This window comes from Prinia subflava, chromosome 2 (assembly GCF_021018805.1).
Source record: "Prinia subflava isolate CZ2003 ecotype Zambia chromosome 2, Cam_Psub_1.2, whole genome shotgun sequence".
Taxonomy (NCBI): Eukaryota; Metazoa; Chordata; class Aves; order Passeriformes; family Cisticolidae; genus Prinia; species Prinia subflava.
In genome coordinates this window covers 61,495,406-61,522,999 of record NC_086248.1, presented here as the reverse complement: position 1 = coordinate 61,522,999, position 27,594 = coordinate 61,495,406, and the positions used below count along the sequence as shown (strand labels likewise).

Genomic DNA, 27,594 nt, shown 5'->3' with positions numbered 1-27,594 from the left:
AAATAGTGCTTTTCTTTAAAACTGCATAGCAATTGTATAGGACTCTTTTGGTGTTCTACAGTAACTGATTCTTAAATTTTCTTTACCTTCAAACTTTTCATTTTTTTAAGCACTTTTTCCAGAGGCTGATGGCCAGCTCATCTCAGTGCCAAAGTAAAACATTTGGGTGATACGCTGGCAGAGCCCTGGCTCTAGGTAATTAATTGGGCCTTAAAAAAATAACCCCAAACTGTGGATGGAGCATTCAAAGTAATTATACAGTCTCTGCTGTCTCTTCTTATTGCCTTGGCTCTTTGTATGATTACAGCTACAGAAATGGGGGCATGGCAGCCCCAGTCTGCAGGGAAGAGGAAGGGGGAGGCCATTTACTGTTGCTGCCACCAGGAGTGTGACCTGTGTTAACTAAAACCTAAGGAAATGGCTCCAGGATGAACTGCTCCTGCTAAATGAGCACACCCTAGCTGATACTGCAGCCAGGAGCAAGCTGCATATCCATTTATGCAGGGACGTTTGTGGCCATTTTATTCAGCACAGGTTTCAGTCTCCCCTTGAGTTTATATAAGAAATGGCATCACCCCAAACAGCAGGTAATGTGTTGATTGCTTTTGCAGTCTAGCAGCTATAAGCAGACTTTTGGAAGATAGAGGTGTAAGACGCTGATAAATGACAGCATCTTCACCATCTCGAAACCTGTTTTTTGCACTGGTGTCACAACATTAACCAGGAGAACTCTCACTGCCAGCATGGCCAGAGCGGGCTTTGCAAAGCCACTGTGAAGCCATTTGAAAATGCCAGGTCCTTCATGTAACCTGGCTGGCATATTTAAAAACTTATCAAACTGTCCTTCCACCTTCTAGTCTGGGCAAGATAATAACAAACCCCCCAATAAACAATACAAAACATCTGTGATCTTACAGCCTCTTGGATTCTATTCTTATGCAATTAACCAAGTTTAAATATGCATAAGAAAATGTATGTAAACTGAAAATATGTGTAAGTCATGAAAATAGTTTATGAGAAGGAAACTAAAATTCAGTAGAAGGAAAATAAACCCAGGATGCAATATAAAGATATAAAACTTTATTATGAACATATTTAACAATGATTATGCACATAAAGTCTTCCAAGAAACTTCCTTGAAGTAAAATATTGTTTTCCTTCATATTCCACATTAGCATGAACTTTTACAACATAAATGGATAAGCTGCTTTATTAGCACAACTTACAGATACACAGAATATTTAACAGGTCTTCACACTTTCTCAAAGCAGCATTTAATTACAGCTTCTCATTAAACAGAGCATTTATCTTACACATTTTTATACCATTTTGGTACACAATTTTTCCGTATTTTCATTTTACATATTTACAAACTCCTAAAAAAAGTTTTACAGTAATGCAAAAGTTATTACTGGCATAAGCAAAAGGAAATGGATGGGGAAATGAGGTGACTATGGATAAAATGTTGTCATTTGGCTCAGAGAAAGACAGCAGATCGCAGTCTTTCCTAGCTGGAACTGTTCTCCCCAGTATTGGTACCACAGATCCAATGCATGAGCTGTTTCTCACTGGTGTTAAGCCTTAGGCTTCCTCTTTGCCAGTCCCAGGAAAGTTTTCCACCAATTTCAACACCAACTGTATTTGTAAAGCAAATACTACAGAGAGTAGTTGCTGTGACTGGCTTGCACTCAATTACTGATTTCCTAGAAGTCCCTTGTAATCACTGTGTTCATGGAAGTCTTGCAGTTATTAAAGGATGGCATCTCCTTTAGAGCCAGGCTCACTGTGAGCTGTGGGGCCTTCTTGTGTACATTTCTTCTTTTGTACAGTTGCAGTAGTGATGGCAATAACTATTTTGGCCGTAACAAAAGGAAAGCCAGGCTAGCTTCTTAAACAGATTTCTTCTGACTGACCCTTAGATTTCAATACTTTACTCAGAGGTAAATTTGTGCTGCCTACTCCCAAGCTGTTTACAATCCGTATTGGAATATTCTTCAAATACTGTCTCTGCTCTTCAGTCATGGAAATAAGAGGAGTCTTGCTAGCAAAACTAGTTCCTCATCTGCTTCACTTCTTTTGCCATCTTACTGTATATTGAATTTGATGCAACAGTGATTCAACCAAGCTACCGTAACACTGCAGCACTTCCAAAATAGAAAGCTACTTTGCATGGCAAACATTGCTTAAATATAATCTCAAAAAATGACCAAAGAAATTATTTGCTCACTATTTTCATAGTGAGGTACTTTAAGTACACATTTCCCATTCTTAGCTTTTCTATTTCCACTTTGAATGTAGTGATGTAGTGAAGTTTATTCAAACAAAACAGCAAGAGAAATGCATTGAAAACAGCTTAGAAAAAATAATCTCCAAGTTAGATTAAAAATAGGTTTTTTAGTTAATGAAACCCCAAGGCATGACACCATTTTAGAGTTAACTGTAACAACCAGTTCAGACTGTGGTAACAAGCATTAGTGTACTTTGCACATTGGTCAAATTTTCTCTCTTCATAACCATTTAGGAGAGAATTAAGCAATATCAAAGGAAAAATATCTCAGTATGTAAGAATCATGTAAATACCAGTTTTTGAAAACCTACTTCCTGTACCCACTGTCACTCTAATGGAACTTATGTAAACAATGCCAAATTGGTTACCAAGTCTGATTCTGCACATTCAAATAGGGAGAGTTATCTCGTGAGCAGTAAAAATGAGCATGGACTCTACAATTTTAAGATAGAGAACATCTCCCATACCCTTTCAAAACAGTCTAGAAAGAAGTGCTGAAGGTACATTTTATTATATTTTACTGGAAAGAAAACCACCACTAATTTGAATTACTTCTTTAGTGTTTTCCTATATGTTCTTCTACAGTAATACCGATTAAGAAGTTAAAGGGAAAACCTGCTCTTCCTCAGCAGCAATTTCCTTGCTTTAGCCATCCATCAGTGCTTTGGCTTCTAACAAAGAAGTGATCCCTGGGACAAAAGAGTTTTCATTTCAGACACTCTCCAAAAATTTCACAGCTCTTCGTAATTTCAAAGTTTTCCCTCTCTCCCTCACACACACACAATGTCTCACGACACACCTTTAGCAGAGCACTGATTTAATCGGAACTATTCTACAACAGCAACCACATGAAGCAGTTCCTTTGGTCCTCTCTAAGTGAGTTGCTGCCTTGTGCAGCCTCCCCTGGATGATCCTGAACAGCCACCAGGAGGTTATTGCAATGGGCACAGTCTAGAGCAGTTGTTGCACTAAAGCACAACAAATCTCCTTTTTCCCCATATTATTCAGCAAGTCTAACAGGACTTCATTGCACTGTTCTGCTTTAACCTTAAAGATGAGCACAGTTCCCTAGTGCAACCCAGCACCACATTATAGTATATTAACAGTGCTTTTGAGAGTCTTCTAAAACAGCAGGACAGGGAAATTTTACAAGAGTAAATCTCTGTTACAAGTACATGAAAAAAGGAGATACTTTCAGAAAGGTCAAGTATCTGAAAGCAAAAGTAGTTACAAACATCTTAAATAAAGAACCGAACAATGGTGGAGGAGAAAACCAACTTCTAACTAGAGAAGCAGCAGCATTGTACAAGGAATAAGTAATTCCTGTATAACTTTTTTCCAGCACAGACTGGAATACAGATAATCACAAGATGTGCTAGTAGAAGTTCCCATCATACAGGTGGTGACTGGTATGACAAAGCAGCTGAACTGTGCACAGAACATGCCCACAGGCTCACTGTCAGGCACGTTCAATACATGAGCAAGTACAACTGTTCCTAGCATGTAGAGTAACCATTAAGACAACTTAAGGGAAAACTGATGTAGAAAAAAAAATACTAAAAATGAAATGTTTGGAAATTTGAAGCTGTACTTCCTTAGAAAACCTTCATACTCTATTCTCTGCAAGTAACAATCTCCTCCAGCATACAAGACCAGTAAGAAGTCAGTACTGGCTTCCTTGTGAGATTTGTTGTTGCTGAAATATTTCCATTTGAAAGGGCTGTTTAAAAAAACCAACACAGACACTTCTGCTGTGGCAGTAAAGCATGTCATGAAACATATATAAATAATTTTGCACTACTGAGACTATTTGGGCTCACTACAACTTGCCTATTTGCCCGTATCTTGCACTTAAAAATCTGGTAAACTTACTGAAATGTATTTTTAAAATGGCCTTAAGTCTGTATCATTTATTTGAAGGAAGAATAGAAAGCTTGTGTCTTTCTAACAGTGATTAAAGAAAAACAACCCAAAAAACCTACTTCATTCCGTGCCTCCAATTCAAAAGGCTATGGTAGAAAATTGAAAGGGAAATGAGGCACTTCATACTGCAGTGGACAGTATACAAAACACTTAATGCAAAATGCAGCAGATGAATGGCAGTATGCTGTACATCATCCTAAAGAGAAAAAAACCCAACCAACCAAAACCGAGCAGCAAGGAAGCAATTTGAAACTCAGTACATAATCTGTGAGACTTTTACACAGAAATAGATGAAGATTTTAGTCCACAGACATCTCGCTATCAGGCATAAGACATGTAAAATTTTGGTTTCTTCAGTTTTCCCCACAATCACTTCCATCATTTGTTTTCTCAGTTTTATCCTTGTAAACAGAAACAGAAGCAGGATGTCCTTCCTGGGAGATGGTGTTCAGATGACAGGAGACTGTAGGAAGCCAAAGAAGTTGTCCATCTAGGAAAACTTCAGAATTGGCTGAACTCCAGATGAACAAGTGTGTCTGCACTGGAACCTGTCAATCAATCACTGTCCGACTCCTCTTTATACTTGGCTCTGATAGCCTGGCCGTTCTGCAGGGGCATCTCTTCATAGTCACTCCTGTGAAACAGACACGTGTTGTAACTTCTGAACGTGCTGTTCACACAGCAAGTGGGAAATAAAGAGGAAAGTTCTAAACTACACTGAGGCAGCAAATTCTTACTTGGGTAAGAAGCTGGTATCTGTTTTCCCTCCTTGTGGGAGCTATGAACAACACATGATTTTTCTCCAGAGGTAATAATTATTCCAGTGAAAGCCATTTTTCACACGGATTTGCAAGAAGCAAGCTGGCACTACCACTACTCATCTAACTAACCAAAGGCAAGCTATCCCAGCAGGAACTTGTTCAGGTTAGTGCAGTGGTGGTCCCATCCTCAGTGCAGTGACTGTTCCAGCCACTTCAGTGTCTTTGGTAGGACGTGAAAACGTCATGGCTGTATTTCAGTGTCCAGCACAGACACCCAAAGGGGATGGCTTTCAAGTGCTGCTGTAATTCTCGTTAATCACATACATAATCACACAAGTCAAGGAGGTTTTGCTAGACTTGATTATTCTTCATTCAGTAAGTGCTGGAGACTTTAAGAAGCACCACTCTCCTTCCCTGAAGCATTTACATGTGAGCTGAATCTTCGCTAATTTCATCTGACTCCTGCTGTCCTTCCCAAAGTAAAAAGGAAGCCCTTTGCCTTCACAGCTCTTACTGCCTTTGCTCCATGAGCTACCAGCATCATACTTTCTTACCTGTTTGTATCTGTGCCATGGCTATCCCTTTTAAAAATCAAAAAATCAGAAAAAACCACGCATTCTCATTGTATTTCTGTTCCAGAAAAAGCTACATTTCTATTCTTTAGGCAGGAAGCTTTCACTAACAAACCCTTCGCTTTATTAATATGAAAAGAATATTACAAAAATAATAGACCAGAAGTAACTCCCCATAGGTATTTTATAATCTTACCCATAAATCACATCATCATCTGAATCATTCAGCATAGAAAAAGCAGGATTGTCTTTCAACTGTGATTCTGGAAAACAGAAATAAGTTACTTTAGTGTGTTAAATATAGAAATGTGTCTGTTGAGTCCTAACTCAACACTGTAGCAAAAGACACAACAACTTCCAAGGCAGTCACAACTGCAGTTCAACAAAACTATATCCAAACAGGAATTCTCTCCTTTACCTTCACTACCCTTCAGCCACATAATTACAGTGTTCTTAAGAGTTAAGGAGACAATTATTTCATTTTTAGATAGCTGTTCTCCATGTTGTCTAAGTTCACTTCCTCCCCTGTGCAATTTCCTGTGCTGTATTTCAACCTGCATATAAATTGATTATTCTTTATCAAAATTTCATATGTATTTAAAAAGCGCAGACTTCTTGGTTATTTCTAAGGTAAAAATATAGTAGACCAAAGTTGGAATCTCTTGCCTGTAAGTCAGTGATTATCCAGTTATTTTCTATCCTTGAAAGAGATGAAGGAAGGATTTGTACCTTTATGGTGAGATGAAAAGAAACACATACTTTCCAATTGCTATTTATGTCAATTCCCTCTAGCTTGTTTTAAGGCCTTCATTTCTTGTATGATCTGTGCTGCTTAGCTGCAGTTCATTGTTATATACAAGTAAAATTCAATCTAGCAATTGGCCATAGCATCTTTTTCCTGACAGGATTTTACCTTCTACTGTCTACAAACAAGTATTTCTGCAACCCAGCAGAAGGCTTTCAACTTTATCTGCACCCAGCCAGTTCTTTTTCCAAAGAACTGGATCCAAGGATCAAAAAATAGCATTTTTCAGAAACAGTACTGTCGATCTCAACTCTAAATTAGAGAAAAGACGAGCTCCAATATTTAGTGCCTTCCCTCTGCGTGCTCTTAGTATGCAAGATATGTTTGGACAGGCTGCAAGATAATCTCATCTAGGCCTCCTTTCCCATGAAAGGTTGGGCCACATCATCTTTCCATGTCTCTTCCAACCTGGGCTCTTCTATGGTTCTGTACCTTGAATAGAATGCTTAAAGCAGAGAATGTACTCAGTAAAAGTATTTATTTTAATGATCTTTATCTGTTAGTGAGGGAAATGCCTTATAATCATGTGAGTCAGACTGTATCCTTCACATCAGAATGCAAACCCAGAATTGCCACTGACTCAATCCTTTATCTCCCTTTACATGGGCCCTGTGCAGCCCTCCCCACAGCAAGTTCTCCAAAATTCCTCCCATATGAGAGATCAGTTTCACTCCTACTTTTTCAACAGCATTTGGATTTCAGAGTCCTGTTTGCCAGCATGCCAATGTATTAACTTTCATCAGAACAAAGTACAAATGAAGTGATGCTGTTCCTTAAGGGCTGTCTGTGAGTCACTTCAATGGTTGGTGCATTACATGCAAACATCATACTGACTGGAAATTTGTTTTAAGTGCACAAGAATTCAAGCCTGGCTAATCAGCTGATTACATTTTATGTGTTCCTTCATATTTCCAATATGAACTTAACTTGCTCAGAAGCAGTGAGTGCAGCTCCTGCTGATGTTAACTCCAAGCAAACCAGCCCAGTAATGAGACAACCAGAATACAAAGAGATTGCACAGCATCTGCTAATGCAGCAGCTCCTGTCATCCACGTGTGCCAGACAATGGCTCACACTTACCATACAGTGCATTCTTCGAGGGGGAATACACGAAGGCTAACGTGTAGAGATAGAAGTTCAATAACCCATAAAATGATAAGAATTCTGCTGGTGGTAAATGTCAAGGATATTGCTCAATATAGTCCCATGCATATTAACTTTGGAACGAGACCCAACCCATACGCAGACTGTTTCAATGGAAAGAATGTTTACCTTACTGAAGTTTGTGTGCATGAATGCTAAACAAAACTGCATTTTTATGTTTTAAATTCAATGACAACTAATGTACTCAGGCTATTTCAAGGTAAAGTTCCCTCTGAGAACAAAGCTTTAACACAAGTAACATTTGCTGAGGTACAGCCTGCTCTTGAGCAGTGGAGTACATGCTCAGTTGAATAGTTCTGCCTTGAATGCTGAACGAAAAGCAGAGTAAGTTGGCTGTTCAGGTGGGTTTGGTTTATTTTTAAAAAAGTTCTTCCTTGGCACAGTGATGAAGAAGGAAGGAGAAAGAACTATGTGTGGCTAGAACTCCGAAGATGGTTTCTCACCATTGTTTTAGGTGAATATTAAAGGTTTTACATATTGTTTTCTCCTACCTCCCTACTCATACCTAAGCTAATCAACAACCAGAGCAGCTGCAGTCACACAAGCACTCTCAGAAAGCAGAATGTACTAGGATCTCATGGTTCAGGGCCAGGAATACAGGTCACAATCCTGTTGTCAACAGACATCAGAAACAGCCTCTCCCAAGCCATTTCTCTGCTGTGACTTGTATCACATGTAGACTTGGACCAATACTCAAATGCGTTTTCAGTGACATCAGAACTATTCATTTCTCATATTTTAGTATGCCCCATGACAACTGGTAAGTATAGAGCAAACAACTGAGGCAGCAAATACTGTAAATTTGCCACAATATCTCATTAAAATTAGATATGCACCAGGCACGCATCTCTAAGACTTCATTCCTCTTGGAGAGTATCACAAGCAGCTGTGATGTGGACACACCAGACTGAGACTGTCTAGGTCATAACCTTCACAAAGAGTCATTATAAAATGCTGACAGGAAATCTCAAACAAAACAGACTCCATGAGGCCACCTAGAAGTCAAAGGTCTCAGTCTTAAGTACCTAATTTTAAAGCACCTTCTGCATGAAAACAGATTAACATTCCTACTTGAGCAGTATGACAACACAAGGATATAGTTCTGATAATGAGTTGACAGCTCAGCAACAAAGTTGTCCTGTAGAACTTGTGCTCCAAAGCGTAGGTAGAGTATAACAATGCTGTGGGGAAAAAAATAAAGCATAAAGTTGTACTGTGCCCTTAGGCTGCAAAATCAAAACAGAAGGTTGATGGAAGAGTATAAGAGAGAATAATTATGTTATCATGCTGACCATTTATTTTAAGACACATTTGCTTTGCCAGTTCTAAATTAAGAATGATTCTTTTGTGATTAAAAGTTAGCACTCCGCTGAGAAAAGCAGAAATTCTCAGATTTCATCCACTACAGACAACCCAAGAGTCAATAGGTACTTGAAATAACAGCTTGGTGTAGGGAAAACAGATATTAACAGTAGTGTAAGAAACTAACTGTAAACTTCTGCTTTGACTAAGTGGCTTCTACAAAGCTCCAGAAAAGCTCTGCCAAGTGAACTTCTAAATGTTGTGCACTGCCATGGTAATCGAAATAATGCAAAGTTAGCACAAAAAACCTCAAGAAGGGTTAAAAAATTAAGAAATGCTTGCCATCACAGTAATGTTAAAAGACATTCTTCATTCACTGACTAATTTATTAGCAACAAAATGTATTCAAAGCCCTGAAAAAACTGTTAGAAAAGTTAGAGTACTGACAAATGTACTTTCAAAAGCCTTACCTAATGACAAGCACTACAAAGGTTAATGCAGTCAAGAATTTTAACCTGAGATCTGAAAAAGATTGAGAAAAGTTGCTATCAGTGAATTTACATCTAGGAGAAGCAAGACCATTTGGGAAGAATCAAAAGAAGTATTCCTTACCAACATAAGGCATGTTTCGAAGTTCTGAGCATGCCCTCACTATCAGGAACAAAAGGTAGAGAATGTATGTGGTTGCCACCACAAGGAAGAAGATCTTCATTCCCTATAAGGAAAGTGTTGGGTTTTATTATTTAATAAGATTTCATCTATTCCTTCTTCTGTCAATAGAAATAATTAGTTCCCAAAAGCACAACATAGAATGGTCCATTTATGCAGGGAAAGTAGGCTCATGAAACAAGGATGGCGATACATTCATGGAGGTTTTGGGGAATGTAAAGAAAGAATGCTTAACAGAAGCCAGGATTTTGTTAACCGAGTTCAGAGTTGGCTGAATCTCTGTAATTTTCTAAAAACACAGCTCTGAAGAACATTACAAAGACCCATGTACATCAAATCTTCCTTTACAACAAGAAAGTCTGAAATTTACTAAGACATTTACTAGGGTAAGGGACCTTGGCAGGCGTTAAGATGTACAAAACTGAGTAACAGAAGTTTTTCTTTCAATCCCAACAAACTTGTGGTGTTTAGTCTCCAGATTTGCATGACAATTTACTTTTCTCAATGGGACAGATCTCAATGTGGTCTATGCATGACATAAAGCAAAAACAGAAGTACTCTAGTCAGAGTAAGACTGTCTGACCAGCATTTTCTGTTTTCTAAACTGTGTTATACACTTTTATGGAAGAACAAGCCCTGTTATCTCCTTATGTTGCCTAACTGTACCTGGCAACTGGACTGCAAGAAGTCATTTTTGACTTACCTGGAAATTACCTGTGTCAACCCTGTATTGATATGTAGGGTCATGTACTTCATTCACGCTAGAAAAGATTCAAAATTAAAACGTGGTACATGCACAATTCCAGACAAGGTTAACAAGACATGCCAACCAAGAAACCCACTCACAAAGAAAAGGGTTAAGGTTACTACACAGAGTTTGTAACTAAAGGGTTTGGCTGTGTAAGTTGGTGCAATGCCATTCATTTCAATGGAGTTACGACAATTTACCATATATAGCAAACTAAATTTGAAGAAATTTAAATTGGAGGATTTAAATTTGGATCATGTCTAATCCCACTTGCTTTTTAGAAAATGAGTATCTTGTAAATTCCCACAAGCCTTCAGGATTCAATGTCTACATTTTATCCTTAGAAAACTGTGGCACCAGGCCTTCCCTGATAGCAATTTTATTAATAGCATGAGCATTTCCTGCAACTGCACTGCTTTCAATAATGTACAACGGCAAGGAGAGGGTTAGAAGGTACCTTCCTTCTGAGAGATAAAATAAGAGGAAAACACATGAGACTAAAACAGTATAGAAACTACAAATGTTCTAAAATGGATGAAGTTTCCTGGGTGGGGAAGAGTGACACCTTTATGTTAACACAACAAACTGGACAAAAGGGAGAACCACTAAACCAAGCACTAGAACAGAGTTCTGTCTAAAGACAGCACAGCTTGACTAAGCCGTGTCAGTACCAGTTGTGCAGGTTTAATAGTCAAGAAAGTCTGGCCAATGTCATAATTAGCTGCAGAGAAATTGTTGCTTCTGCTACCAAAAGCTAATTGAGGCATAGCACTAGAGTGATTCTTGTAGGAAGCCATAACACACTGACAAAGTAGTGATTTCTAGATCACACTCAGATTTATGGAATTATTTACTACTAGGTTGTCCATGGAGAACTGTTTTCAAATCAGTCACAATTAGCAGAACAGAAAGATGTAAGAATTTGAACTCCATTCCTGTATCAGTCTGAGTATTAGGAAATAGATACCACTAGGTACACCCTAAAGTACCTTCTCATTCTTGAACACTCTCAGCTCATTCTTGTGCAATACGTTTTAAATTACTTACGTCTGCCATATTCCCAGTGTAACAGAGGCCAGCCACAACAGTCCAACAACAAAGAATTTGGGCAGATAGAAAGTTAAGCACTTCCTTTCCCCCTGTTAAGAAAACAATAGTGTGGTGAAAGTGTGAACCCACACTTAAGATTTCATTCATTCTTGACAGAATAAAATAACTATTGTCTTTGTTTCACTAACATGAACTGGATTAAGTGACTCATCTTCTGTAGTTTTATCCTGCACAAGTGACTAGAGAAGATGTTATATTGTATCAACATTCCTGTTAACAAGATTAAGTAGAGATGCAGTATCCTATTTATAAGGTCCCACATATTTCAGTGATTATGCAAATACAAGACAAGGCTCCAGAATTCCTATTTCTCTGATGCAGTATTTTAAAGTAGTTTAAAAAATCAATCAACTACCACATAAAACATCAAAACCCTCCAAGCAAGAATGAAGCATAATGGCATGACAATTCTGATGACTGACCCATCTATTTCATTTTGGCTTGGTTGACTCAAAATAATCTACTTCACCATAAATCACCCCAACTTCAAAGCTTCATATGTCACATTGTGTCCCTTTATGAATAAATGTCTGTTTTGTAAGAATTTGATTTCATTTTTGTCACCTTTTAAGAGAACTGAACAAAACAAGTCCTCTCTCCTCAGTAAGTAGAAGATACTGTTGCATCTCGTACCTGTACTCTTATACCATGGTAGACACAAAGCCAGAACAACAACAATGCACACAGAAAAAGTGACTGGAATAGATCATCCAGCATTCCAGGAAACCAGCTGTTCACCAGAAAAGAAAGAGGGAAAAATGGATCTGTAACAAAATAAGAGAAAAAAGTCAGACAGCAAAAAAACCTTTCAGTATGAAAAGTAAAACAGAATCTATCTTCAGCAGAAAAAACCCTAGATTTTTTCAAATTACACCAGTAAATGAAATTGAAGCTTGCTTTATTTTAAAGAAATTAACAAAGAAAATGGTGCCTCCAGCAGCAATCCACTCTGCTGTAGAAATAATCTCAAATGGTTGCCAACATTTCTAGAAGGTTTTAAGTTTTATTAGACTTTCTACTAAACCACTGTTAATGGTAACGACCTAAAAAATTATTGTATAATGACTAAGCTGCAAATATTCTTTTGATACTGCTAGGAAGTGCTAGAATTTGCTGTGTTCTACTGGACTAAAAGTAGCCTCCATTTTTAACTAAAGCATGAATATCTGAAAAGTGAAGAAGTAAGACAGCAGACAAGGAGAAATTGAAGGTTAAGTATGGCAGGCACCTATTCCAATCAGAGCCTTAAACAAATAGTTTAGGACATCCACGTGACTGAGAAGAACAAAATCCACCCACTCGTTATGCCCTTGAATTTGCTACACTTGGAAAGGGTTGGTTTTTTCAATTTAGCTTTCTGAAGCTTCATAAACAACTGCTTATAAGTTCAAGGGAAAATTCCATTTTGCCTTCTCTTTCTTTTTTTTTTTTCCTTCTTCTTTTTTAAAAGGTGCCTTTTTAAAAATTAAACAATACCAGTACCATTGTAAAGCAGCAAGAGAGGAAGTAGAATGGACATCCATTTCTGTTCAATACCCCAGTCTCTCATGGAGAATTTCCGCAGGGAATGTGCAAACAGACACTATAAAAAACAACAACAACAATTCGTAAGGAAGGAATACAGTCTTCAGTGGTTTACCCAGAGCTAAGAGAGAGCACAGCACACTGCAAAGGCTACTTCACAAGGCCTTTGCCATTGAGAACACTGTAAAACAGGAGCCAGGTCTCCTCGTTTCTATTTCAAGTTTGCTTGCTGACCCCCAATGCAAATTACTTAGTTTCTCAAGCAAACTGAGAAGTAAACCAGCCAGTACATGAAAATCAACAACGTGTGGAAAAAAAAGATATTGCCTCATTACTGGTCACACACTATCAACTTCTTCCACTTGAACTTACTTTTTTAAAAAGCAGAGTGCATTTTATATTCACAATTACCTGAGCAACATGATCTGTGAGAGAAATGCTATGGAAGCATGCAGTACTTTGGTGTCTCTACTCTGAAAATTCAGAATTTTAGATTTTATGTTGGTTTTTTAGCAAACACTTCTTTTCCAGGAGCCAAGACAGGTTAGAGAGGAGACATCATCTAAATCATAGCATAATTTATGTTGTAAGGGACCTCTGGAGGTCATTTGGTCCATCCTCACATGCAAGGCAGAAATAACTTTAATGTTAGATCAAGGTTAAACAGCCCACACTCTGGCCATCCTATTCCTGAGCCTACCTACACTGCAAAAAAATACTTTTCTTTAGCATCTCATCATACTTTCCTCTGTCTAAGCAATTTTTTTCTGCTTAATCCAAATCCAGACTTTAGAAAAACTAGTTTTCCCATTTATCCTATTTTCTTAATGTCCCTTCAACACCACTTGTAAAAACATAAAAACAGCAACTACATAAGTATTTCAGAAACCTTTTTACACCCATTCACTGACATGTCAACTTTGCTGCCTGGGGTTAAATTCCTAAACACAGCATTGCAGAGCAGTGTTATCAGCCACGTACATAATAAACTCCAGAAAAGCTGCAAAGAAGTCTTACCGTGACCATAAAAGTAAGAACTACAAAGACAAATCGGAACCATATTTCCACTTGGGAAAAGGTTGGATTATAGGTCTTCCACTACAAGAAAACAGAAGAGCCCAATGAGCAGTATTTTGACAGACTACACATGACATCAATAATTAGCACCTCATTGCAGATACTGAAAAGTTCTGTGGGTTTTCAAAATTTAAAGGTATAAGCAAATTCCACTATGGCGCTATGGAAAAATAAAGATAAATCTGTACTCCCAGGACTATCTGATAAAAAGATAAGCAAAGCAGCCTGACAGCCTTGCTTCTCTTTCATCCTGCCACTTCCTAACATACTCAGTGTGGTCATATGTTAAAGCACTCTCAGGACAAACAGGATAGTCTTCATTGATCTCAACTGCACTTTCAATCAAAGTCTGAATGCAAATAAATCCAGTGTGATCTTCTGTACTACCCAGGCCAGATGCATAAATTGATTATGAAGAAGTCAGAAAGGTACAGAGGTACTACCTGTAAGGAGTTCATTTTTTTTAAGCTTACTCACTTTTCTCAGAAGTTAAAAAAGAGAAAATCATGTAAAGGAAGGATACGTAGCTTACTAGAAACACAGGAATTTTTAAATAGGGGAAAGCCTCCTTCTACTCTAATTATTAGAAGAGCATAAATATTAATTATAACATGTCAGTTTGCATAAACTCTGCTCTGTTGACAATTTATCTCATACCTGGCATGCTTCTGAAGCCATTTTTGAAATGTAAGCTCCCTGGCACAACACATGCTCTGCTCATCTGAACAAGAAGCTTTACCTTTCAATGTATTAAATCTGTCAACCTCTGTCTTGTCTTTTTAAACTGTAAATGTAGAATGAAAATAATATGTAGAGAAATCTATTATACAAAAGGCAATCCATTGATTTCAACTGAGATCACCATAAACAATTGTAATAATGAAATAAATGTGACAATTTGACAATGTGACAGTTGCTGCAGGAAAGTTTGGGTTGGAGATTTTTTGGGACTGCCTTAAAGGCAGCTTGCAAAGCAAGATAAAAGACTGTACAGTGCCCCAATACTTTGTTCTGTTTGAAATCTGGAACTAAATAAGGGTTTTTTTCTCCTTAGAGCTTATTTTTAATTACATGCTTTATGCACTAGAGTATTAAAATATTAACATTTAGAAAGCTAATTCAGTATATTAATAGTATTTTTCCTTTACAGTAAGATTTTTGGTTGCTACCTCCTCTGACACACTGAATCCTATATACAGGTAAATATATCAGAGTAATTTGTTTTATATCCTTGGTTTAGTTCCCTTTTCTCCCAATGCAAATGTTTCTACATTTCTTTCTGGAGTCAATCAATACTGATGATACAAGTTGCTTTATAAGCAATCTTTAACACTATTATCTGAGAGTTATTCCACCAGAGATCATTTAAGTGAATTATTTTAACAACGTGCTTGTGTTAGCAGAAAACAAAAACAAATTCTCTTCTTCATAAGCACAGTGCCCCCCCTAAAACCTCTTCACTTTTCTTTGAGTTAGTTAAACCTTTCCAGCCCACACTTTTATGAAGTCTGGAAAATTTTGCTAATTCAGATACACCTCCTGGAGAGGCTGAAAAAAATATCATCCTGCAGAAAGGCAACATCTCTATAAGCAAATGCAGAAAACTGGATGTTCTAATCTAGCTTGCCTGCTGTAAAAAATACCTCCCAGTATTCAGACTAAATTTATCTATTACAGAATACAGCAGCAGCAGTTCTGAGAGAAATTCTTTTCCTTATAGAGTTAAAAAAACTGGTCTAGACCCTTATCAACAGTAAATGCTGTAACAGCTCCGACACAGTGACAGAAAATATAGTTATGATGCATTTGTTTATTTATCTTCAAAAATCTGACACTTTTTTGTTACATTTAAAGCACACTTCTACAGCATTAAAGAGACTTCTTTTAATAGTATAAACCTTTATACTTACTGTGAAAGTAATATTCTGGATGGTGTATGTTAACTTGTTTAGATCTTCAAAGCTGACAAATATGTTGTACTGAGTGTAGTTCAGGTAGCCCAGGTGAGCCACAATGATTTCACTGCATTTCTGTGAACACAGAGAACAGTACACAGAAGTCTTCAAATTATTCCAGAATATGCACTGTTAGTATAGGCTGGAGAATTTGTTCCTAAATGGACCAATATTGATGATATTTATTATATATCTCACCCATCTCAATCAGTCTGATCAAGACTTTCTTGAAAGATACCAGAGAGAGCAGAAGGAACTGATAAAAGTTAGTCGGGTCAGAGGCTGAACAATGAACAGTGCCAGCTTTTCACTTGAGCTGGTGACAGCAACTGCTTGCAGCACCAGGATGGAACCAAATAACTCTGTCACTAACTCAAGCTGGTGAGACAGAGCTACTTTGAACAAACTCATTTTTAGAAGTTAACAGGAGGAAAGAGAAAAGCCAAGTATATTGCTCTATTGGTTGTGTAATTAAATGTAATGGAGCACTATTAATTAATTTCTGCAAATTTCACAGACATGTACATATATCTATATAAAAAGAAAACACTTGATTTAGTATATATGCTTTTCATTTAAAAAATTCAGCTATGTTGTTCCTAAAGGATTTGCATCGGAGAAGCTGTTTTGAATGTCTTTAAGCTTAAAAATTTCAGTGAAAATTACATTAGAATCTCCAAACATTTCTTCACAGTGGCAAAAAATTTGGCTTTTTCAGAACACAGCTGCCAGCTGGTTTCAAGCAGATTTTGCAAGGTGTTAGAGAAGAATTTTTCTCTCTCCTGGAATCCCATATCCAATCTTCTGCTACAATATCCTTTCCTTCAGTAGTGCTAAACCTGTTTAGGTGACTGAACAGGACACACTGCTTTACTGACAAAGAGCAACTCTAACAAGAAAGAAGGGTCTTTTAATTTTTCTATTAAACAGAAAAACGATGGACAGGTAGGTGTCTTGTCAGCATTACGGCCTACATTGCCATTATAAATAAAACTGTCCTGTAGAGTCCTTCCTGAGACATGTTTAATAGGTACATTCTTATTGGCAATGTAAAGCAGAATGCACACAGATTAAAAGAAAATGCACCACATCAGAGTTTTGTTTAAGCAAGTGCGTACTTGTGCACAACTGAGTAATCTCGTCCTATTGTGAACTTGATTGTTAACGTATGGTGTGCTTCCATCCTTCACCACCCCCAGGACTTTCACTGTCATGGTCACATTCTTCTTCAAGGAAACTGGAATTAAAACAGAAAACATTGATCTATTGCTACATGCAGAAATTAGATCTCAAATAGAGTCCCCAAATTGTTTAAAACACATATGCTATCCAAATACTACTCAGACTTACCCAGTTATACATTGCTGGAGTAGGGGTACAGTATTTTTATACATAGGCAGTGAGTCACAAGCTCTGTACTGAATCTTGACAGATTAACAATTACTAATACAGCATTTCTCACACATATAGAGGGAAGCTGTATTGAAAAATCAGTATCATTACAATCTACACATCTAATTTCTCCCAAAATGAAGAAGGAAATACACAGATTATCTAGATACTACTGTTTTCACAAAAATACCAAACAACTTTTCCCCTACTCCTGTTGCTTACAATTCAATCAGTGCTGTCCATGTCTTTACCAAGTGACAGGGGGTGAAGTGGAAGAAAAGCATATCAGAAGAAAAACCCACTAAGCACAGCCAGAAAGCAACAGGATCATGTGTGTGACAGATGGAATTAAAGATACAATAGACAGGTTGCCATAAGCAGTTTCCTGAGAATTAGGTCAGATTCTCACCATCGTGCTGATCCAACTCAACCACACAGGTCAGCCACAGCTGCTGGTTGTAAGTTGACAGTGGTGGTGAACTTAAATTAAATGGCTTCAGCTGTAAAAAACCCCACAAGGTTAGCAACCACTGTTACGTGACATATCTATCATTACAATGACCAAAGGCATGTTAATTATGTTTGTGACAATGTTTTTGAGATTTCTACATGCTACTCTGTGGACAGCATGACAAGCAACTCACATAGAAATATTCCAGAGAAGTAGCTTTAACAGCACATGTATTTTGCAAAGCACTGAAATAAGGAAAGGTACAAGTACCTAAACCCATAAAAGCAGCAGTAATAAACCAGAAAAGTTCAGATCTGAAAAACAAAATCCCGAGGCCTAGCCTGAATATAAGAAATAATTTTAGCACTTTACATCGTAAGTCAGATTTGTGGGCCTTCATCTGCTACACAGTTTTAAACTTGTTAAACTGTAATTACAAAAAAGCCCAAAGAAAAAAAAACCACAACAAAACCTTTTTTGCACTTTCACAAAAAATACTTTAGGTATCAGGATGACAGTGAAGAGCTAAACAAAAATGCAAGAACCAAGAACTAAAATACAAAAGCATTTGAGAACATGCCAATGTTCCTCTTAGGAAGCTAGATCCAATGTCTTGGTCACATGACAGTGAACAATTAACAAGGAATATTTCTTTACAAATGATAGAATAGGAAATCACAAGAGGGACAGGATTAGTTGCCACTGAGTGCATTGTTTTTTAGTTAATGTTCTCAATTTCTATTTCTGAACCCCCTACAAGAATCTCCAACATTAATTCACCAGAGAAAAACTCACACATTTCTTTGTCAGAAACTGCTGTGCAGAACTATCCTAGAAATCTCTACCTGACCTGCTCACAACAGTAAGAGAGACCAGAAATTGCTGCTGGGCTATTACATAGAAGTAACATAGTGGCAGTACAATATTGCACATTCAGCTTCAAACTGGGAAGCATCACTTAGACATTTTGCAGTAAAAGTTTAAATATTTAAAATAACTGGTGGGAAGGAGGGAAATGTTTAATATTGCTAACATCAAATAACACCATTCATATAATCCAACAATATTTATTAACTCTTACCTTTAGGCTGTTATTTAAGTCAGTTCTTGCTACGGAAGTTTCAATTACATTAGGACCTACACAATATATAAGAAGGAAGAAAGAAAATAATATTGAAGTATACATATAAGTGATGATGTAATTTTACATGTAAGTGACAATGATTTTGTTTTTTTGTATAAAAGACTGTACAAAATCCCCCCTGCAAAGCAGGTAAATAGTATTCCACTTTCCGTATGTTTCAGATAAAGGGTAAAGCATTTAGGTATTTCACTACAATCTGAAAATTTGACCTGCATGTTCCTTTCACTACCTCTGCCATCATATTTCTACAAAGTATTAAATAAAGTAAATTATAAATCAAGAACTTCATGTGAAAAGCCCTGAACTTGTACTCTACTACAATTTTAGTAGGAGTTTTTTATTCATATATACCTATATCTATCTATCTATATCTCCCAAGATGTTATGGGAATGCAGTCGTGAAAGCCCTCAGCTACAGAACCCCTTTGTTTAATGAGATCAGGTTGCTGAGGGCCATGTCCAGTGAAGTCTTTAACATCTTTAAGGACAGAGACTCTCACAACCTGTCTGGGAAACCTGTTCCAGTATTTAACCACCATTATAGTAAGAAAAATCTCCTTAAATTTAACGGGACTTTCTTGTGTTGCAGCTTGTGTTGCACCTTCTGTGTAACCCCCGACACTGGGGTTCCAGACAGCGGCACCATTTCCCTTCAGGTACACAAGAGCACCAGGTACTGAGGACAAGAGCTCAATACACAAAGCACTAAAGGACTACACCAGGAAATGACAGGGAAGAGCAGGAGAAGATCCGTGTCTATGCAGCAGAGAGAAAATGTACAGCAGGCAGGGACATGAGCAAGACATATACACCTGTATTTTGGCCAGGAAGATCCCTCTGTCCAAATGGTCTCTCCCTGTATATATTTGGTCTGGCAATTCAATGGAATTTTTTTAACCCTCAGCTCTTTCAATCACAAACTCAGTATTATAAAAATGATGGAAGAAAAGCAGTTTCTCACAAAGACCAAACACTTCCAAGTTACTACAGAGAAACAGTGGAAAAGAAGAAAGTTTATAAATGAGCCATATGGGATCACTCTGTCCAAGATAGGTTAGCTGTCAGGACAGCTGTGAACATGCAGCACTGCTTGGGCTCCTACAACCACTCTAATAATAATATTAACCATCTTACAGACTTAAAGGAAAAATTAAGAATTTCAGCCATCACAGCCAGAGTTTCATGTTAGAATTGCAGTGCAACATCACATACAGGAACCCACTATAAAGTCAGTTCTGCATCATTGCACTTATCAGTTTTCAAGTACATATAAACCAGATTTTTAGAAGGCATTTTTTTGTTTTAAAAAGAGAATTTGAGTTTCAGTAGGTGTTCAGAGTTGTTAAGTCATCACATATCAGTAATTAAGTCTTGACGAAACAAACAGAATTAGCCTTTTCTAAGGCTTTTTATTTTTTTAATTTGAAGATATGAACCAATATTGGGACAGAGAAATCACAGTCAAAGTTTTTAAGAACAGCACCAAACAAATAATGAAGTTCTAGTGCTATAACTTCTTCTTCTCTAGCAAATGATATATGAAAGCTTTTGAAATAAAATGATGCTGTGGCTGCATTACTAACAAACTGAGAGTAATTTAAATAGTTATTGTTATTTTAGCCTTGCTCACTTAACATAATAACAGATGAAGGCAAAGAACCACCCCGAGGTGATGAACTGCACAGCTACCGAAAATGGGTTCTGCACCTCGGATTTTCTTTGAACTTGTCTCAACTCAAAGATAACAAAGACCTGTTGTGAAAAGAGAAAGAAAGTGCAACTTGGAAAAAAGAACAAACAAAGCTATGTCTGTTTTGGGTTACAGGAACTGTAAGAGCAGCATCCGTCTCTGATCAAACTGTCTTGATTTCTCAGATGAATATCAAGAGTCCTGCCACGCTTCCCAAACTGCAGGTACAGATGTTGAGTGTGGGCAATGGCATATTTAAGTAGCACAGAAAATATGGATGTATCTCCCACACTTCCATTTACTTAGTGGGTTTGGTGAGCTTTCCTCAGACTGCACCCTTTCATGAGGGCACTTTCTGTTGTTAGGGCCCCTCCTCCTATTCACAGGAAGGAAGCAGCTGTCAACAAATGCTGTGAGGAATATCACAGTAATTGTTCAGTGGCTCTCCTCCCAAGGTAAACAGCATCCTTTTAAAAATATTTACGTTATAATAATGAACAGTGTGAGCCAAACTATCCAGCAAATCAATCTTCCAAGGACAAGAATCCCACAGCCATGCCAGTTCCTGAAGGAGACCACAGGCAAGGCCTGGGAACACAGCATGGTGCAGACGACCAAGTGTTGTTGACAGCAGCCAAGTCCCTGGGGCCAAAGGTGCCCATATCAGCAGATTACCTAATCTGCATGCAGATTACAATACACCAGCACAGCTCCCGCTCAGGTTCTGCTACTAAGAACAAAACACTCCGTTTTCTCTTCCAGGAGCACTGCTTTTTGCCTGGTCTTCCATAAAACAACTTCCTTTCATTCCTTGCAACCTGGCAGTATAAGTACACAACCACAAATATGGTTCAATTTTAAAGCCAAATAGCCAAATTATACTGAATTAAGTAATTCCAATTTTTCCTTTATCATAAAATGCACTTTTGCAAATGTACTTATGCAGTATTTTAGTGGCCAAATAATGCCTTTAGCATCCTTCAGCAAGTCACAGGAATATCAGTGGTTAACCTTTATGAACCGAAAGGCTATTTAGACCTTCAGCTGCTATAATAAATCAAACAGCAGGAAAGAAGGTTTTATTTCACAGACAAATTTTATTATTGAAGGCTATTATGAAAAATGTATTGCCTACAAGGCACAGATGGACATAAAAAGCCTGAACAGCTGCCTCCAATTAACCCAGCCTTCTTTCCAAGGCAGGCAGGATTGAGTGGCTCCCAGGCCTGGGCAGCCCTTCCCACTCTAAAGGAGGTGAAGGTCAGGGCAGAGCTAGAGACAACCCAACAGACAGGTCAGAAAGTGTCAGAGAGGGACACAGGAGAACACACTGGACATGCTGAGTGATGTGGAAGTCAGCAGCAAAGAACAGTAAGATGGTAACAACTAAAGTAATTCTTATATAGGGGGTGGGTTGTTCAATGAGTACCACTCCCTCCTTCCTCTTCTCCCTGTCATTTAACTTTGGCATTGATAAAGCTCTCCTGACAGCAAAGTGTATTTAGCACTGCTAGGAGAGCACACTGACTTATTTTTCAAGTATGTTTTAGCCCTGGAAAAGCTCTTTGGCATGAAATGAAGGAGGGTCCCATGCTTTTCAACTCCCTAGTAACACTGCATCTCTGCTGACCAGACTACCACAAATCTCTCTGATCTCCAGGATGAGCACCCAGGCACTCTGTGCTCAGCCTCCCAGGTCATCTCAGGACTGTCACAAAGATCTCTGAAACCAGAGACCTAAGCTCGTATATGTTTGACAAGTGAAGTTGATATTTTTACACTAAAGATCTTGTATTTATGTGGCATTTATCACCCAAACATTTAGAAGACTTCACAAACAGCTATCAGTGTCTTCACAGGAAATCAAGTATTAGCACCAACATTTTACAAACAGAAATACAAAAAGACCCAATTAATGTAGCAGTGTGCTGCAAAATCATACTGCAATGAAGCTGCTTTTGTTTCATTTTATCGACACTCCCCTGCAAAGCAGTTGTACATACCAAGTCTTTGTAGGTAGTACTCCTACAAGAAAGTGAGATGGAAGAAACACTTCCCTGTCCCGACTAATGCTTCCTCAGACAACTCAGGAGCTCATTAGCATTTCAATACATCTGTAAATACCAACAGGTTTAGACAAAGTATAGGAGAACTGTCGTCTTCTAAAAAGAGAACATCCTTACCTGCTATTCCTATGAAGACTGTCAGACCAAAACAAATGAAGAATACTACAAAGACCAGAACGAAATGCCTTTTGGACAGTGTATACAATCGCATCGGGGCCAGCCTACAGGAAGCAAAAGAAACCACATAATTAGTGTCAGTCATATTTCTGAAGGGCCAGTAAACAAATCCCATTCATTCTTCAACAAAGAAAATTAAACCAAACTCTGAGGTAACATGTAATACTAAGAAAAAAAATAATAATGCTGCTTCATAGAGCAAAGATAATAGGAATTATTAAATTTATCTAAGCACACACACATTTGTGCTCCAAAATGTATGAATTTTGCCCATTTTTTTATGCTACGGTTTTCTATTGTCCTAAAACTTGAGCAATATAAAACATTTTTTAAAGGGAGAAAAGGTTGTTTTTGTTATTTCATACATTAATAATTTAAACATCAAGATCCTATGTCTCCTTCAGTAAGAGCTTAATCTAAAGGGACAGACATCACCAGCAATTCAGTTGGCTGCACAGGATCTTGATGAGTTGTCTATACCCTATAAACATACTTCAACCCTGCAGGATCATCCCTACCAAGGAGTAGGGCAGAACTCCAGATCTGCAAGATGGGCATGCTAAGGCTTTGAATCCTTGTCTGAGCTTGGGAAATAAAAACCCGTACCAAGTTTACTATGGGACACCTAAATACAAATACACATACATGCAATGATATCTCTTGCACTACACATTGATGGTTACCATTAGGTTAAAGACAAAATGGGGGGGCAGGGGTGTGGGTGTGCATTGAAAATACCAATTGCATTACCTGGAAAACAGGTAACTTCCAGTTCTCTTAGCCTAAGGGAAATATGATCAAATAACTAAACCTCCATAACGTGGACAAATCCATCATGTTTCAAAATACCAGCCAACACTTCCTCTTGAGTTACACCAAAACCGAGCCCATATCCCTGACTCTCTAGTGCTGTTGCAGGAGGTATGGTCATAGGAATCAGTGCAGTTTACATGGGAAAGCTGTAGGACTCGGGGGCTGATGGGGCAGTAGCGGAGTTTTTCAATAAATTTGTATGAGCACCATCATCATGGGAAGAAAAGAAACCATGAGACTTTAATGACAGAGCTCCCTTTTAGCTTGGAATAAAACTTCTTTCCTCTTTTCACTAGCTGAATGGTGCTCTTATGGTTCACCACATTAAAAGGAATTGCAGAAAAGGTGGTGAAACCCTTCCCATAAGCCCAGCCTGAACTCTGGGACCAGGTACCATGTGCTGCATGTGTGACAGCCCTTAAAAGCAAGGCAGACAATTCACTTTAAACCAGTACAAGGATTTAATAAGAACAACCTCTATTTTCTTTGAGAATCACTGCATTTTCTCCAAATGAAGAACTACCAAAACCAATCTGCTTTATTTCTTTACTGTAAAGTTTGAGAGATCCAAATCTTAATTTATTAACACACAAAGGAGGTGGGGAAGGGACGAAAACTCCGCAGAAGTAATGAGAGCTGCAAGCAAATAGCTGCAAATGTTACGAGTCTGCATAGCACCTGCAAAATACCTGCCACACACCTTTACACACAGCAGAAACTCTGCATCAGTCTAGAGGTCAGGAGAGCTGATTGAACAGCCAAAAAATGCAAACCATACACGAAACGACCAAGTAAGTACCATATAAGCAGTACTGGATCATCACACAGAAGCCTCACAGACAAACAAAACTTTAGCTGACTTTTAAAAACACCAATTAATAGAGGCATTTCAAACCAGAACTTGTCTGCACAACTTTTTCAGAGATTGTAACTGCAGTAATTTTCTTATAGCAATGTGTTAAAACCTCAGCTTTCACACACTTAAACCATGTTAAAGCTATTAAATCTGTACTACTACTAAAACAACTAAGGTGCATTTTTCCATCAGCTCCAGGGGCTCCTTCAGTTCTATAGATGACCTGGTATTCCCTGTCTACCTAAGTACACCAAGTATGAGATATTATCTTGAGATACATATAAAAACAGTACATAAAATACGGACGTGCCTAAATTAACTATAAGAGTTCAAGTGGATACCAAATGCTTCACAGCAGAGCACATACTGAGGATCTCTCAACACAGGAAAGTCCATGGGTTGAGCACAGCTGACAAATGGAAGAGTATCATGTTTGCAGTAAAGCATAACATATACTTGTGCTGTTCTGAACAGCTCACATCTGGGCATCCACTTGACAGCTACAGGCTGATGCAGGATACTCCTGACTTGCTGTGCATGTTCTTGGTTCTTTCGGTAAGTTTCCTAATTTCAAAGTTTTTGCAGACATTTCAAAATGCACGATGTGAACATGAAAAGCAGCTCCCTCTCCACACTCCTTACAGGAAAGCCACCAGTTCCTCACTCAGCCAAGAGTGTTACAGCCACTGGCAATTAGCACCCTGGTTTACCAAAGAAGCCAGAGATGTTCTTGTGAGCTTTTGAAGAAACCCGTTCCAGACATTGGCTCATTCTTTATTCCATCTGCTCTGCAGATGGTGCAACACCTGGTAGTCAGAACAGGCAGGTGTACACCTACCTACCAACAGGGATGCTGTACCCAGCCAAGAGTGGAGACACAGGGAAGAGGGGCACACCCCGTGCTTTCCTTTCATTCACACCTGTACTCCTCAGGTCACTTAAGCCACTGACTGAATGGGCTGCTTTAGCGGCCAGTAAGGCAACATGGACATTAACAGCAAATATAAAAATTCTGCCAAATCTCATCTGCATTTCTCAAGAGGGCAAACAACAATTTACAGCATTCCTATCAGCTGATGCATGCTACACTGCCCCTCGCCAGAGTCACAGAACTTCCTTGTGTAGATTTAAATGTCTCGCTGCACCTATCACCAGCTGCCATACAAAGCAGGTGAAATCACCTTCCCTAAGTTCATAACACCTGCCCTTCAGAAAGAGATTATATTAAGTTTATGAATATATGTAAGTGCAAGTTGGTGATGCCCCACTGACAGCCTCTATCTTATATTTCAAAGGCTCAATAAAGAATGAAATGTTGGAAACACATTTATGGGAAAATCAAAAAAGATTCCTCGCTCTGGAGGCACCTGTTCAAACAAGTCAAGAACTATGCTTTGCTTTACTAAGCAGAGTGGAAGATGCTTTTATCAGCCCAACCACAGCAGTCGCAAGCTCAAGACTAGCCATCCAACTATCCGCAGGTCTTTCAGGCAGCTTTTACCACCCACAGCTTGATCCTAACTCAGAGTGGTTTATAACTTATGTCTGAAACTGACTGCAAAGGAGGAGAAAGCACTGAGATACAAACAGAGGAATATTATACTTAGACATCTCAAACAGCAGTCAGTAAAATTAAACTGCTCTAGTGCAGCCTGCAACAGAGTTAACTTTGGAAACACACACTCCTAACAACTGCAATCTTTCAGTAGCCATTCATATGTGAGATGTAAAGGTGGATTAGGTCTTGCTTTTGGAGTAAAGTTTTGTATCAAATGGTTCAGCAAAATGTTTCTCAGGATATCCCTCATCTTCAAACTTCTTATAACTACACAACAAAGTGTTTAATGAAGACCATAATGAAAAACAAAGCCTGTTACATAATAGTTTTCACTTAAGACTGACTTTAAAGGGAAAGCTGTGGTGAAACCGAGATTAAGCAGTAGGTAGGCACAGAGTTGATATCAAAATCAGAAATAACTCGCTTTTATGTACAGCAGCTTTTCTGAAATCCTAGCCTCAACATCTCTGCCTCCAACTGCTCCTCTATTTTCGGCTCACTCCCAAATAGAACCATCAAACCCACTTTGATGGGAATTATATATGCTACCTACGTTCACAGTACTATCCATACACCCTGCACTTGCTCATGGTTTAAAGGCTTTGCTTGCTTCGGTGTTCCTCAGAAGACCTTGAATTTCTTCATGCAAATGTATTCCACAAGGGTTAATAGCTAATGAGACAGCACATGACTACATAAAAAGAGGAATAAAATTAACATTGTCAGTACTGTACAGAACTGCTACATGACATCTGACAGATAAACATGGCTATGCTTTACCTTTGTATGTGTTCACGGGGTGGGTTTGGCTTTTTGGCTTTTTAGTTGTTTGTTGTATTCATTTAAGTCTGAAAAATTAACCACGGCTACGGCTCTGTCCATGCCAAGAAATATCCGGGAAAACAAGTTTTTCTTTTTCCTTTAACAAACAATCTGAGAGTGGAGATACCGGCAGCGGGGGGAGGTTTTATTCGCCATACAAAAGGTAAACTCAAGCGTTCCTCTAAAGAAAAGGGCAGTCACCCTCGGGGTTCTGAGCGGCGAACCACAACCTCAGACACATTCATTTAACCCTCGGCGAGCTCATTTCCTTACCGAGGATAACGTGTATAAACTGAACTAGATGCAGATTGCCCAAAGAGATTGAGGACTCTCCCTCCCTGGAGATACTCAAGACCCGTCCGGACACGATCCCGTGCCACGTGCTCTAGGATGACCCTGCCTGAGCGGGCGGGCTGCCGCAGATGCCCCTGGCTGCGGTCCCCTCCGAGCTCGCCCGTTCCGTGACTCTGTCAATGACAGCGCTCCGCTCCCCCCTCACAGAGCGGAGTTTGTTCTCCCGGACGCGGCCCCGGCGCACCGGCGCCCCCCGGGCTCGCGCGCCCCCGCGCCCGCCGCCGCTCCCCGCCCCCACTCACGGCTCCATGGCGGCGCCGCGCGCGCCGGGCCGGCACCTCCTCCGCGCGCCTCCGTGGCACAGCCGGCGCCGCGCGACGCCTTCCGCGTGCGTCACCGCGCGGCCGCCACGCGGCCTCACACACGTCACGGGC

The 27,594-nt window shown here is 38.9% G+C and overlaps 1 protein-coding gene across 3 annotated transcripts; it reads right to left on the bottom strand.

The window, feature by feature from the left end:
* Positions 1-1,065: 1,065 nt before the first annotated feature.
* On the bottom strand, positions 1,066-27,594 carry TMEM181 (transmembrane protein 181). 3 transcript variants are annotated; one of them, XM_063390210.1, is made up of 17 exons: positions 27,463-27,594; positions 22,758-22,861; positions 18,822-18,877; positions 17,699-17,789; positions 17,016-17,134; positions 15,853-15,972; positions 13,883-13,963; positions 12,824-12,923; positions 11,975-12,105; positions 11,279-11,370; positions 10,187-10,244; positions 9,427-9,529; positions 9,285-9,336; positions 8,611-8,693; positions 7,429-7,518; positions 5,740-5,806; positions 1,066-4,844 (listed from the first exon to the last, which is right to left on the bottom strand). In XM_063390210.1, the coding sequence occupies exons 1-17, from the start codon at positions 27,468-27,470 to the stop codon at positions 4,766-4,768; spliced, it is 1,434 nt and encodes a 477-aa protein (XP_063246280.1). In that variant the 5' UTR covers positions 27,471-27,594; the 3' UTR covers positions 1,066-4,765. The 3 variants fall into 3 exon arrangements, with proteins under 3 accessions (XP_063246280.1, XP_063246281.1, XP_063246282.1); XM_063390211.1 differs by lacking the exon at positions 27,463-27,594 and adding an exon at positions 27,140-27,416; XM_063390212.1 differs by lacking the exons at positions 22,758-22,861; positions 27,463-27,594 and adding an exon at positions 22,578-22,750.

Excerpts from the sequence above, each read along its gene's own strand:
- TMEM181 (XM_063390210.1), bottom strand. Across the intron at positions 17,135-17,698 it reads TGAGTTGGATCAGCACGATG|TTTCCTTGAAGAAGAATGTG; the intron begins GTGAGAATCTGA and ends TTTTAATTCCAG. Across the intron at positions 12,106-12,823 it reads TCTCTTGCTGCTTTACAATG|ATCCATTTTTCCCTCTTTCT; the intron begins GTACTGGTATTG and ends ATTTTGTTACAG.